The sequence below is a fragment of the Euleptes europaea genome, chromosome 2, assembly GCF_029931775.1.
Source record: "Euleptes europaea isolate rEulEur1 chromosome 2, rEulEur1.hap1, whole genome shotgun sequence".
NCBI lineage: Eukaryota > Metazoa > Chordata > Lepidosauria > Squamata > Sphaerodactylidae > Euleptes > Euleptes europaea.
In genome coordinates, this window is record NC_079313.1 from 70,886,975 (window position 1) to 70,901,604 (window position 14,630).

The 14,630-nt window shown below is 45.9% G+C and overlaps 1 protein-coding gene across 1 annotated transcript in view; it reads left to right on the forward strand.

Moving 5' to 3' along the window:
- Window positions 1-14,312, forward strand: part of SLC26A8 (solute carrier family 26 member 8) — a 58,654-nt gene extending 44,342 nt beyond the window's left edge. Inside the window, exons 17-19 of the mRNA XM_056844776.1 lie at window positions 10,389-10,443; window positions 10,563-10,756; window positions 14,015-14,312. Of these exons, the coding sequence (XP_056700754.1) occupies window positions 10,389-10,443; window positions 10,563-10,756; window positions 14,015-14,260 (495 nt within the window). The 3' untranslated portion in view covers window positions 14,261-14,312. The remainder of the gene's footprint in view (window positions 1-10,388; window positions 10,444-10,562; window positions 10,757-14,014) is intronic.
- Window positions 14,313-14,630: the final 318 nt, after the last annotated feature.

Below are 14,630 nucleotides of genomic sequence, written 5' to 3' on the forward strand. Positions count from 1 at the left end.
GGTGTCAAACAAATTTCACTATATTTCTATTCCTAGAAAGGGATACAACCCACATTTAAGATGGTCACCTCTAGATTAAAGAAAAAGAAAAGAAAAATAAGAAAAGATCAACACCGAGTCCCCAGTTTTCTGTTTTCATCTAAACAAAAGATGGATTGTGATGTTCCACAGGTCCTCCATCAGTGGAGGAGGGTATCCTAGTGAGGACTGCTCTTCCTACCCACTCCACAGATAGGCTTGCCATCTCTTCTGGTGGGAGGAAGCCACTCACAATACCAGTCCTGCCTGCTCTGCAGTGACAGGGAGAGTTCTTTTTCTGTTCTTATTTTTGCCTCAGAAAAAAATATAGGAAGACGCCAGTCCTCTCTTTCCCTTTGGCTGTCGGTGAGGCTGGCAGCAAGAGTCTCTGGCTATGCAAACCCAGCTGGAGTGGGGCAACACAAAGGAGGGGTTAAGAGATGAACAGGGCTCAGAGAAGAGAGGAGCAGAGTATGGCTTGGCCAGCATGGGCCCAGGGATAAAAAGTGACAAGGGATTCCCCAGGGATAAAAAGTGACAAGTCAAGGGAGCAAGGAGCAGAGAGAGAGATGACTGAGAAAGGCACAGAAGGGGTAGGAAAGGGAGGAAGGGGGGCCTAGAGGAGAAGCTGTGGCCTTGGGCAAGCTAAGACATCCAGACTTGGTTGGCCCTAGGGGAACTGATCCATGGCAGAGTTACAGCTCAACCTACTGAACTTTTAAAGGGGCACAGTGGGTGGGTGAAGGAAACTGGGCTTGTATGTTTGTACTTGGTTCATGGTAATAAAGGGAGTTTTAATGAGCACTGATGAGTCTGAGTCTCTGCCTACCATGTAAGACACTTAAAATGTCCTGCTACCCTCTAGTGGGGCCACAACTACCTAACACAGTAGCTGTTCTGGGGCTGCACTATTTAGCCTCAGTACTGAAGTACAAAATAGTAGGCAAAGTATGCCGGTGTAGGCCAAGGGCTGGGCTGTTCCCGCAGTCCTCAGATGTGTGGGAGGTATCTAGCCCCTTTCGGAGCAGGCAACAAAGATTATGCTATCTTACCAAGGTCAGAAGTCAGAGGTGTCATCAAAGCAGGCAGGAGTCCACGGCCGGAAAGATCAATCATGAGCAGTAGCAAGAACACAGAGAAACTGCATGGTTGCTTCCGCAAAGTGAAAGCATGCCTGCACTGCCTTTATCAGTCAGTGCACTTCCAAGCTAGGCTTCATCCTGAAACGACTCAGCACCAGTTCTCTGTCTGCTTAGCCTCTCCAAGCGAGCACTTCTCCTTTTACCCTGCAAAATCACACGCTGCCGAGTCCTGATATGCCTAGCAGGTTCAGGTGAGCTTGGAGGGCTGCCGTTCTCAGCTTCTGCTGCAGGGGTTGGGGGAAGAGTAGCATCTGTCTGCCCTTGTTCCATCTCTCTGCTTAGCTGTGGTTCCTGCTGAGTTGTTTCAGGCTCCTGGGCTACTGACTGCAATGGAGGTACTGAAGGACCAGAGGCAACCTGTTCCTCCACTTCAGCTTCAGAGTCCTCCGAGTCCTCAGCTCCCAAGGCAGGGCCCATGACACCAAGTCAATCATGAATTGCCTTTCTCCACGTCATGTATTTGATGATGATTTCCTTCACCCAATTTTTTTTCCAGCTGGATAAAATGGATACTGGTCTGGTAGAGAAGCATAAAGCAAAGACCCTTCACAGATGAGAATCATGTTTTCCCCTTTCTTCTTCCTGATCCTCCATCCCTGAAATCTCAAGAGTTAGGTGTAAGGAGCAGTATCATTCAGTTTTGAGTAGAACAGCACATGTGCACCATCGGGGTGCAGAAGTCACAGAAAATCTGCCAGTAGGTGGCAGTCTGAACATTGTAACTGGCTCTTGGTGATATATGGGAGGAAATGGTCCTTTACAAATGTGGGTCCTAGGTTGCAAAGAGCTTTAAAGGTCATATCCAGCACCTTGAGTCGGAGTCAGTGTAGATGTTTTAAAATAGGCAAGATGTGTGTTCCCATTGGCCAGCAGTAATTCGACTGTAAAATTACAAAACATGGGGGGTTACCGCACTTGTATTCCCAGCGATGTATTAAGAGTTTGAAAATGTTATAAAAAATACTATTCGCACTTTGTTTGGCTGTCAGGCCTGCTCTCTGCTGAGACCGCCAGACTGTGTGTGTTTTGGTTTCACCAGGTGCGTCCCAAGGCCGGGCCTGCTAACTGTCAAATTCCTTTCGCTAACTCTGTGGGAACTGCCCTCGTAGGGAGGGTGGTTGCCATGGCTGCCACCACTATCTGATATGACCAATGCTCTTCCATATAGGCCTTAGGCTGTGCCTTTAGTTCTCATTCATGCCAATTTACCTGTTAGCTCTGTATACCTGTAGGTTTTCTAATAAATCAACTCTCTTTTGGACTACATGTCTGTGCTCCCCGGGTAGAGGGTTCTTGGCTGGAGCCCTGGAGGGTCCTGAACCTTGGTACCTTCCGTTGGGACCGTCGGATGAATTCCCCGATGACCCTACTCTGCTGAATGACATTCTTGCTGAGGCGCTGTGGACTGATGCGGAGATCAATCGCCTAGTTGTACTTATTCGGTTTCAGTGGCATTGCCTTGCTGAAACGACTCCCTGGACGACCCATGACGCTGATCAGAGTGCCCAGCACGACCTCCAGACACTGGACAGGTTGTTGGAGGAAGTTCGGCTGGTGCAGGAGGATTTACCAATGTTGACCCGCTTGTTAGCGAGATTAACAGTGCGTGAGGCGCAACAGCAACCAATCCGCCCCGTGTGTGACTCTACCATGGCGGGATTACGGGAGGAGGAGGTACCGATATCAACCGTTCCCGATCCCAACGTGTGCCTGAAGGAGGCACAGGATGTGGCGGTCCAGATGGCTTTACAATTTGTGGGACTGACCTCGGCCAAAGCCACGGTGGCCAAGATCGCGAAACGATTAACCCTGGAGTTTGGATCGGACGCAGCTGCTCTGGCAGTCCGGGTTCAACCATTGTTGGACCAAAATTCCTCTGAGCTCCTTCTGCTTCTGGAGCAAGAGGCCCTCCCGATCGTCACAACAGCGTTCGCCGTTAAGCTCGAGGCCGACCAAGCACTCGCCAATCGGAAGCGAGCCGAAGAACAGTTGCGAGCTTCGGATGCGGCTGCAGCTCAGGCGCTGGCCGATCTGGACAAGGCCGAGGAACTACGTTTGGCTAAAGCGGCCGCCGCTCGAAGCAGCGCGACGACGGCAGCGGACGTGCGTCCCAAAGCAAGCACAGGGTTCGGATCGGTCCCTTCCCTTTCCCCAACCTATGGCCCGCCTTGAGACGTGCAATGCACTCGTCAGCTCGCTGGTCGCTTGATCGAACCAGATTACTTGGATGAGGGCAGAAGCTGGGACCCCCCAGCTTTAAATCTTGAGTCTCCTTTGGATCTGTCAAAAAACGGGTGGGGTCTGTGGTGAGTGGAGCGACACCGCGGACCCTTGCAGCTGTTCCTGCAAAACCCAAGGCTCCTGTAATGGTGAGTGAGATCGAAGATACTGTGTATGTGGACGTAGTGTTACAACACTATAAAAAAGGCCCCCAATTACATGTCAAAGCACTAATAGATTCCAGGTGTGCCTGCACCCTGATCAATGAAACCACTTTCAAAGCGCTCAAAGTCAAGTCAGAGACTCTGTCAGCTCCCATTCAATTTGCCCAAACGGATGGGGCAGTGACTTCAAGGGTGGGCCAGTAGATCGTCGCACTCGCTGGGTAGCGATGGGCATTGGCCACCATTGGGAGCAAATAAACTTCACCATAGCCCCTATCAGATACGACGTGGTGTTGGGAATAAAGTGGCTCAAAGGACACAGCCCATATATTGACTGGGGAGCCGGGACTATAAAGTTCTCTGGTCCTAATTGCAACCAACACCGTCACGAGCTAGCTGTTATAACTCCATCAGCCTCGGCTTTAGTCTCAGACACCCCCTCTTCCTCCCCTCTGCCTGCTGAATATCAGGACTTTGCAGACGTTTTTGATGTGCAGGAATGTGATGTACTACCCCCCCACACCGCAAGACGGACTGTGCTATTGAGGTGGTGGTGGATGGGAAACTACCTAAGAGTAAGATTTACCCCATGAGTGCTTCCGAACGTACAGTGCTACATGAGTTCTTGGACAAGAACTTGGCTCGAGGTTTCATCCAACCACCTACCGCCCCTTCTTCGGCCCCCGCTTTCTTTGTGTGCAAGAAAACAGGTGACTTGCAGTTATGCATCGACTTTCGGAAACTCAATGCGGTTACCCAGTCCAAAGCCTACCTCATTCCTCTGATCTCGGATCTCTTGGGGCAACTAAAGGAGGGACGTATCTTTACTAAATTGGACTTGGTGGAAGCCTATTACAGAATCAGAATTTGGGATACAGATGTACCCCTAACAGCCTTTTCCAGTTGCTTTGGCATGTATGAATTCTTAGTGATACCTTTTGGATTAAAGGGGGCCCCAAGGGTCTTCATGCAATTCATTAATGAAATCCTGCATGACTTGTTATATAAAGGAGTGGTGGTTTATTTAGATGACATTCTTATTTACTCTAAAACTATGGATGAACACATTACCCTGGTGAGGGAAGTATTGCAACGTCTCAGAGACAATCAGCTCTATGCTAAGGTGTCCAATGCGAAATTCACCAAAAATGCGAATTTCACCAAAAACAGTTAGCTTTTTTGGGCTATATAATTTCACACCACGGTCTCACCATGGACCCTGAGAAGGTGCAGTCTGTAACCAATTGGGAACCACCCTCGACCCACAAACAGGTTCAACAATTTCTTGGGTTCGCTAATTTCTACAGAGGGTTCATCCCCAACTTCGCTCAAGTTGCACTCCCCATCACTGATCTCCTTAAAAGTAAGGGAAAGGGAAATGCAGCCATGTTGCCTTCGGCTAAAATCAATTGGACCTCCCAGTGCCAAACCACTTTCGATACTCTCAAGCAACTGTTTACCTCTGAACCGGTGTTGAAACACCCTGATCCTGAGCAAATGTTTATATTCCAGGTTGACGCCTCGGACGTGGCAATGGGGGGTGCGCTTCTACAGCAAGGGAGGGACGGTCTTCTGCATCCGTGCGCTTACTTCTCTAAGAAGTTCGCGCAGTCTCAGCTCAACTGGCCGATCTGGGAAAAAGAAGTGGCCGCCGTCCACCATGCCCTCACGGTGTGGAGACAGTTTTTAGAAGGTTCTAAAGTCCCTTTTGAGGTGTGGAGCGATCACAAGAACCTGGAGGCGCTCACGGGAGCCCGTAAACTGTCCGTGAAACAGGTACGCTGGGCGGACTTCTTTGCTCAGTTCCGTTTCATATTAAAACATGTACCAGGGAAGCAGAATGTCCTGGCTGATGCTCTATCCAGACTACCCCAATACCCACCCAAGGTTGAATGCCCCACAGAGTCCCTGTTCACTCCTGTGCAAAGGGGTTTGCTGCCCACTCTAGCGGTCCAAACTCGATCGCAAGCCCGGCTCCCGCCACAGTCTTCGCATAGGGGGGACTCCAAACCCAACCACGTTGGTCGACCTGACCACGCCACCCCCCTCGCCTCATTCGCCAGCTCCGCCTGCACCCGGTCACCCTGGTAATCCAGCCATCCGACCCCCCTCGGGGCCATCAACTTACCCTCCCGCCAGCACGGTGCTCACAATGCCGGATACGATGGGTCTAACGGACTCTTTTATGAACTCACTTCGTTCCAGTTGCCAAGCCGAACTCTCTGCGCAAACCCTGCCCACTTCTCTGACTGAACGTGGGGGTTATTGGTACCAAGACTCTAAGCTGTATGTGCCTAAAGGTCTGCGGAAGGAGGTACTGCAGCTAGTCCATGGAGGCAAGACCGCAGGTCACTTTGGATTTCTAAAAACATTGCATTTGTTATGGAGACAGTTTTGGTGGGCGGGCATGTGAACCGACGTGGATTCCTTCATCCGCAGTTGCCCAGTATGTGCTACTGTCAAAAGGTCTCAAGGTAAACCCCCCGGATTACTGCAACCGTTAGAGACCCCCACTAGACCCTGGGAAGTAATTGCAATGGATTTTATGACCGATCTCCCCCTCAGTGAAGGAAAAACTGTACTTTGGGTAATCACAGACTTGTTCTCTAAACAGGTTCATCTTGTCCCTTGCGCAGGTATCCTGTCCGCCCCAAAACTGGCCCGCCTCTTTGTGTCACATGTCTTCCGTCTCCGTAGTTTTCCGCTCAAGGTGGTCAGTGACCGCGGAAGTAGCTATGTAGCTAAATTCTGGAAAGCTTTCCTAAAATTAGTGGGGGTGGAACAAGGTCTCTCTAGTGCTTTCCATCCCCAAACCGACGGCCAGATGGAGCGGGTGAATGCTGTGTTAGAATGCTACTTGCGTTGTTATATTAACTATCATCAAGATGATTGGGTTGAATTGTTACCCTTTGCTGAATATGCATACAATAATGCTGTACATCAATCCACAGGGTATAGCCCCTTCCGGGCGGTGTATGGTCAGGACTTTGGCCCCATTGGCCATAACGATGTCTCAGGGGAGGAGGGGGGTGAAGGTGTTGCCGACTGGGTACACACTATTCAAACAACCTGGCCCTGGCTGATAAAAAACCTGGAACGGGCCAAACATAAATACAAGGCTCAAGCCGACAAACATCGCTCACCAGGAAAGGATTATAAAGTGGGGGATATGGTTTATTTATCCACCAAGAATCTGCATTCCAACCGCCCGAGTAACAAACTCAGTGCCAAATACGTAGGACCCTTTCCCATTTCTTGAGTCATCAACCCAGTTACTGTGGAGCTCTCGCTCCCAAAGTCCTTAAGACGGATCCATCCCGTGTTCCATATCAGTTTGCTGAAACCGCATGTTCCCTCCCCGGAATGACATCCTGAGCCTCTCCCAGAACCACCGGTGATGGTGGGGGGGGGGGGAGAGCATTTTGAAATTGCGAAAATCCTGGACTCGCGTATCCATCATGGTTCGCTCCAGTATCTGGTTCATTGGAAACACTTCAGTTCTGCGCAAGATGAATGGGTGCGCGCACGTGATGTTTCTGCACCCCGTTTAGTCCGTCAATTCTATACTGCTTATCCTCACAAACCAGTGCCCATGCACAGGACAGTGGGAGGGGAGCCTTAAGGGGAGCAGGATGTCAGGCCTGCTCTCTGCCGAGACCGCCAGACTGTGTGTGTGTTTTGGTTTCACCAGGTGCGTCCCAAGGCCGGGCCTGTTAACTGTCAAATTCCTTTCGCTAACTCTGTGGGAACTGCCCTCATAGGGAGGGTGGTTGCCATGGCTGCCACCACTATCTGATATGACCAATGCTCTTCCGTATAGGCCTTAGGCCATGCCTTTAGTTCTCATTTGTGCCAATTTACCTGTTAGCTCTGTATACCTGTAGGTTTTCTAATAAATCAACTCTCTTTTAGACTACTCATCTGTGGATGTTGTTTGTGAGATTACTACAGGGACAAGTGCTCATATTGGCCCCTTTAGCTGTGAAAGTGCATTTACTTAGCTACTAAATCAGCCATCAAAGATTCTTCAATTCCTTGTAGCCTTCATTTAAGCAGCTTTTTAAAGGCACGGAGAGATGCATTTCACAATGTTTCACATGTTCTAATTCTGGATCTTCAACTGGTTCTCTCACCACTCAAGCGTCTTCCCTTTGAGGAATGTGTGATTCCCATTTTCTCTTCTTAAAAGTCTTTTGCTATCACTTCCACTCAGTGAGCTAGTGAATTATGTCCTTTCAAGGTTGGTCACCCATACCTCATTTTTCATAAGGATAAAGTTACTCTTCATCACGATGCTGCCTTCTACTGAAAGTAGTATCAGTGTTTTACCTTTCTCAGGACATTAATACATCAGTGATCTCCCCCATCCTTTCTCTGAATGGGAAAGGGTCTTGCACTTCCTAGATGTGCACTATGCCCTTGCATTTTATGTAGACAGAACTGCTCTGTTTAGGAAGGATTGTAACCCTGTTATGGTGTATCATGGAAAGCATGTTTAGTTTCCTCGTAACGCTTCAGTAATTGGACTTTATTGTTGATAAAGTTGTGTTATCAGCTGAGTCCTGTTCAACTGTCTTCTGTGCTTTGGAACACTCTTTAGGAGCAATGTCTATGGCTTTCCTTTGTGATGTTCCCATTACTTAATTTTGTAAAGCTGCCATGCGGTTGCAGCCATCTATGTTTCTGAGACACTCTATCTTTGACATTGGAGTACAATGAAATGCATCTTTTGGTTAATCAGTGTTGATCTTTCTTTTTAATTGGATCTACTTGTTTCTACCTCCAGATACATCTGCTTGCTATTCTTCCAATGCTTGTGATGCACAGAAGGAGAACAGGTTTCTTATCTGGTGTTCTTTGAGTGGTCATCTCTGCAGTCACACAACCTGCCCACCTTCACCATAAAGGCGCTCTCTTTAGTCTCTTGCTACATTGAATTAGGAAGAATTGAGCAGAAAGGTGTAGCCCCACCTTCTTGAGGCATGTGTGTTCCATGCCTGTCCTCAGGATAGAGCAGACAACACCACTCAAAGCACATCAGTTTACTCCTTGAAGATTCTGAGTAATAGTCTGCATGGGACTGAGTATTCCACTGACCATTTGAAGAACACCAGTCACAGGTAAGCAACCTGTTCTTCCTCCCACACACAACATCCAGTTCCAAGGCCATTTTGTCATCTAGATCAATTGGAGCTTCTGGGGACTGGGAGAAAGATCTTAAAATCTTTCAGATACAATCCAGGCGTCACTGACAACTCATTGTCCTCTAGAAGATATTCCACTAATAGGATGTAAGACACTTTTCAACTTTTTGTTGTAAGAAGAAAGAAAGCATGTTTGTTTCCACAGGAACTAAGGAGGTCTTTGATTTTCCTCATACCAGTCTATCCAAGGCTTGCATCACAACACAAAGAAGATGCAAGCTCTTTGCACCATTTTGAGCAGGTGCACAGTATTTCTCATCCATGCATGAAGGGGAATTCTGTCATCATTGCCTACAAAGGATCTTTATAGGGTTCTAAATACTTATCAAAGGAATCATTCAGAAGCAGTTCCCTCAGTATTCTCCATTTTAACTTTGCCTTATTAGTTGCCCTAACACTGGCTGGGAAGGCTTCAACATTGAATTCCCTCTCGTTTAGGAAAGAACTCTGTTTATTCCCAAGATATGCTAGCACTCAGACCTGTTCCTATACTTAATCCAGAAGTCTACTGTACCTTTCCCATCCAATAGAGTTAGGATGATCTCCACAATGCCAAAGGAGATGGATTGTTAGCTTTGAGAGCTACCATTTACTTGCAACCTTGACGTTTGCTGCCCGTTTCACCAGAGGGGCTGAAACGTCTAATGCCCCTGTACTTTTATATTTTGTCATCTACACTGAGTCTTAGTTAGAAAGGCACGCTATAAATAAAGTATGTAAATAATTTTTGTAATCCTGTTGAAAGAGATCTGAGAAGTAGCCACTTAGGTCTCTATCTCTTTATGTATTGAACTACTAAAAACACATGTGTGTCCTCTGATGCTGCTTTTAAGAGGTGGCTGCTCCAACAAATTATTTCCCTGTAGTTTTCACCACCAAGATTTGGCACCCAGACTATGGATACTGTTTTAACATTCTTCACCAGGATGCCTACTCCACCAATGGAGAAAAGAACATTAATTGTACCATGAATTTTTCTTTTTATCAGTGGACTGAAAGTGTCCTGCCCCCATGTGGATTGTCTCACTATTCACAGTTAGCAGTAGAGTCCAGTAGCACCTTAAAGACTAACAAAATTTCTGGCAGGGTATGAGCTTTTGTGAGAAACAACTCACTTATTCAGATACAGCTAGATACTACAGTTCACATGTAGGATCAGGTAGTTAGCCTCTGTCTCCCAGGGCTTCTATAGGCATAATTTGAATCCTCGGTGCTCCTTTCTTTTTCTTCCTCTTCTGTTGAAAAAAACATCTATGGAAACTAGCATGGATTTCTTTGTACAATGCAGTACTGAGGGTTTAAAAAATAATCTCTGTTGTACTATGAAACTGGGAATGGCCTCCTCCAGCTAGAAGAGATGACCACCATGTCTAGTTTACAGCATTTGCATGAGTGAGAGCAGTAACCCTGTCCCTTGCCACGATACCCGCCATCTACCAATAAGAAGGAACATTCATGGTAAATCCAACATTCCTTTCTGGCAAAATAACTATTTGAAGCTAGTTCTAGCATTCTTACACCATCCAAAAATTGCAAGCAAATGAAATACTTGATATAAGACACCCGTGCATCAAATCTACCTTATACTATCCACAGAATGAAAAAATCACAGATATTAATATGCTGGTTTCTCTTTACAGCTCTGCCATGTGTTTCAGAATATTGGTATCACAGTCCTGATAGCTGCTTGTCACCGTGAGTACAGTAATAGTTGTAATTCTCTATTCAGTCATTTTAGATGAATAATATAATGTTAAACCTCAGTCTTCTAATTGTTTCTGCTTGTAATTCTTTCTACATTTCTCATCTCACAGCCACTGTAATAAAAGCCTTTGAAAGGAATGATTTTTTTGACCAGTGTGTTACTAAAGCGCGGTTCTTTCCAAGTCTACATGATGCAGTACTGTTTGCTGTGGAGCCTGATCTCTTGCAAGAGACTGTAGCAGCGGAACCCAGTAATACCCTTCCTGAAGATATATTAGATGACATTCATATAGATGACCAAAAGGTACAACATTTAATTGAAGTCCACATTTAATGTACTGACCTGACAAATGAAACCCTGAAAAGTGGTTTAATAGCTTTAGACTGGGGATTCTTTAAAAATGTGACTAGCCTTTTGCTTTTGGACACAGCAGACCTTTCTAGAATTTTTAGTGCAGTTTCATAGATGGAAAGATTGGATTTACTGTGATGATTTCTTCTCATCAGTGGTTTATGGGTTGTGCTTCCTCCTTACTATGTGGGCAGGGCACATGAAAAACATTTTTGCAAAGGTTTCCACTATTCTGAAGAGGAGCTCAACTGCCCCCAGTTCATGTCTTGCCAGGCTCGTGAGGAAGATGAATCCACCTCTAGTGTAGCAATCAATAAAATTCTCCCTGGATACCTATAATTAGAGATACTGTAAGGCTGAAGAATAAGTAAGAAAAAAATGTCACACCTTCCTTCTTGACCTACGGAGTTTCTTTTTGGTTCTTTCTCCACCAGCTTGGGGGGGAAGGGTATTTTCCAGTCCACAGATGAAATGAAACCATCACGATAGGTCTAATGTTTTGTTCTCTGTCAGTGGAGGAAGGCATCCTTGTATGACATCTTGAAAAGTTCTGTTGTCCCAAGTGGGAAAAACAGAGAGAAGAGGAATCATTGAGGAACTAGCTTTCAGATCACTCTTCTGCTAAACGCATCCTCAGCTGAGGCAACTATGTGTAGTCTCTACTGCCTTGCAGTGGTAGAAGCAAAACCCCAAGTCACTGCCCTACAGATTTCTGCAATGGATGTATTGGTGGTGATGGCTGCAGATGTAGCAGCCACTCTACTGTGTCTTTTGAGGGTGATGGAAGATGCTGAATGTTGTAAGCCAGGGAAATGTATACTTTGATTCACCTGGCTTTGGTTGACAGTGGTGCTTTATTTTCTATGCTGTTGAGTAAGGAGACAAATAAGGCATCTGAAGATCTGAATGATGCTGTCTTAAGTAGAAGTGGCGAACCCTCCAGACATCTAACTTATGCCAGTCACATTCCTTAGGATGGCTGGGATTAGGTCAAAGTGAAGGTAGATGGGTCCCCTGAACCCTGTTGAACAAAGTTACACTTTAGTATTAACGAAAGGAGACTTCACCATGTAAGGTCCCCAGTCGTCCTGCAAGGAGCAAAGCTCATCTCTGAGCAAGAGGGCAGGTAATTCCGAAACTGTCCTGGCTGAGGTTATGGCTCTGAGAAAGGCCACCTTGAAAAACATAATTCTCAGCGGAATAGATCTCAAGGGTTCAAATAGAGGTTTGTGTCAAACTTTCAACACCTTGTGGAAATGCCACAAAGGGAAACAATGCTAAGTGGGAAGAGGGCAGGAATGAGGCCGGGCTAGAAAGCGAAATAATAAATAAATAAAATAATAAGACTAGATAGAGTTGTTCCTCTTAGGCTGTGTCTGGAAGGTGGTGGTTCTTAGATGGGACATAGGACCAATGAAGGACTGCTGCCTGGTGAAAGGGAATGTTGGGTCTGATCCAGTCCATCCTGGAGGAAGCAAAGGTCCTCTAGTAGGCCCACAGCAGGTGCATTGGTTTTCTTACTGAAACACCACCTGTGGAAAGCCTTTCAAGTGTCTTTATATATCCTGTGGGTAGAGGGCTTTCTATGTTGCTCTAGCACCCTCCTTTCATTTTCCGTACACAGAGGTGGAGCCATCCTGGATTGGGAACATAGGACCCTGTAGGAGGATGTTGTGGGCAGTTGGGATGATCCACAGTAGTTGCTGTGCCATTGCCACCCAGTTGGAGAACCAGATTTCCTTGGTCAGTGTGGTGTGATGAAGATGACCTCTGCTGCTTCTTTTTACATTTTTCTGAGCACACTGGCTATGATTGGCATCAGGGGAAAGGAATTAAGGGGCCCTTGTGGCCAGGGGGCTGAGAAAGCATCCTTGCCCTCCACTCCCTCCAATAGTAACCTGAACAGTAATCTGGTCACCTTTTTGTTGACAAGGTCAACCAGTACAAGCTCACTATGGAGCAAAGGCCTCCTCAGAGGTAAAAGACTCCTTGAGATAAAGGGCCTAGTCAGGAGTATAAGCATATACTGTGTGGAGTGTAGTTGCACAATCACCTGTTGACTAGTGTAATTTTTCTGGAAAATCCCTCAGGGCAACATCATTTTTCACATTGAAGCTTCCAAAAATGTTGTTGTTAACAACATTCCTCAGGGTAACTAGAAATATAATGGCTGTCAATTATAGATGTATACTTTGGAAAGTCAAAATAATTGATTATCAATATATGGTTGTGGGAAGGGTTGTTAATCTTCTATATGCAATGACTAAAGTAGATGTGACATTTGTTGTCCAGATGTCAGTCCCTGAAACAGGGAGAGGCATGAAGGGAGAAGTAATTTTTATAATACGTATGTGAGAGTCAGGGAAGGAGAACTCTTCTCTGCCTTCCCTTCCTGTACTTTGTTGCCTCTGAGCTGACTCATGTGATACAAAGTCCTCATGTCCCCCACATGGCCACCATGGAGCGTTTCAATCAAACGTCATCTGGGAGTTTGATGCCTGACATTTCATTCCTGTGCTCAGGGGGGCCAGTTCAGGTCAGGTTTGAGGTGCATGGTGAAGTCCCTTCCCACACACTGTTTTCCAGACCTGAAATAACCCTAAGGAGCCACTATGTGCTCCAGTGGGCACATGTAATCATAGCCACATGCAAGTTTTCCCAGTGGGACAAACAAAAACTCCCCAGGGCCATTGAATTTTAGCTGCAGTCAACTTGAATAATTTTCTTATCTCTGAGTGTTGCATGCTTGATGTCAAATGGATGAGAAAGAGGTAATGGATCTCTGTTTATCAGTCACAGCTGCATAGGATCCTGATTCAGGTGGGAGCTACATGGGAAGGGAAGAGGTGGTTCCTTCCACCTACCTCCACATTGTATTGCTATTCAAATATAAGCCCTTCAAATGAAGGGATGAAAACAACACGGGGGGCAGAGTAGTTTTACTTAGCAAAACTATGCAGGAACAGAAGGGTCAAGCTCTGCCCCCACTGCCTGCAGAGCACTGATCTGAATAAGGGACCTATATGGTTGTTGTGATTGAGCTTTTAAAGACAAACATTATGTTTGTGTACAACTTTCTGAAGCTGTTTTTGGCACAGAAACTCCCCTTGTATACATAGCTGCCCTTTGGCAGCTCTTAGAAAATGTAAGATGTGTATATGCGAATGTGTGTATAAATACAGGCATTGTACATTTTTCTGTGTGCTTCAGGATAGAAGTCAGCACTCAGACAGGAGTCGGCAAACAGACAGGAGGAGCATCCAGTCTGATGGGAACAGAGACACTCACTCGGTGAAAGCTGTCCGTAGTGAAACATATGTTGACGAGCCTATATCAGATCTTTTCCGCACTTTTTCACTTCAGAGTGAGGTAGATACAGTCCCTCATTCACATCGTGAAAGGTCTCCCCTTGAGGAAATGGACAATGATCAGGAGAACTGGGAATTATATAAATGAGATGCATTGGAATTAACTGTACATAAAAAGATGTAACTCAGTTCAGGTAGTTCTAATCAGTATTGCTTCTTTTTTGCTTTTGCCTTTTAAATGAAAGTTCTTAAAATAGCTAATAACTCTTTTGTTGACATAATTAGTGGATGAAATGCTGCAGTTTTATGAGCCTTAGCATAATCACAAGAGAAATAAAATAGCAAAACAGAAAGATGGTGGAATTTTGAGCAGCTAGTGAAATTAACTTTAAAACATGGAACAATTAATCGAGCTGTCTGTTTAATTTGCAAAGCTCTTGTTTATTTTGCCACATGTATTCCACATCTTTTCTTAATAGATTTTCTACTTCTCACTGGCTTTCCAAACATATAGGGTT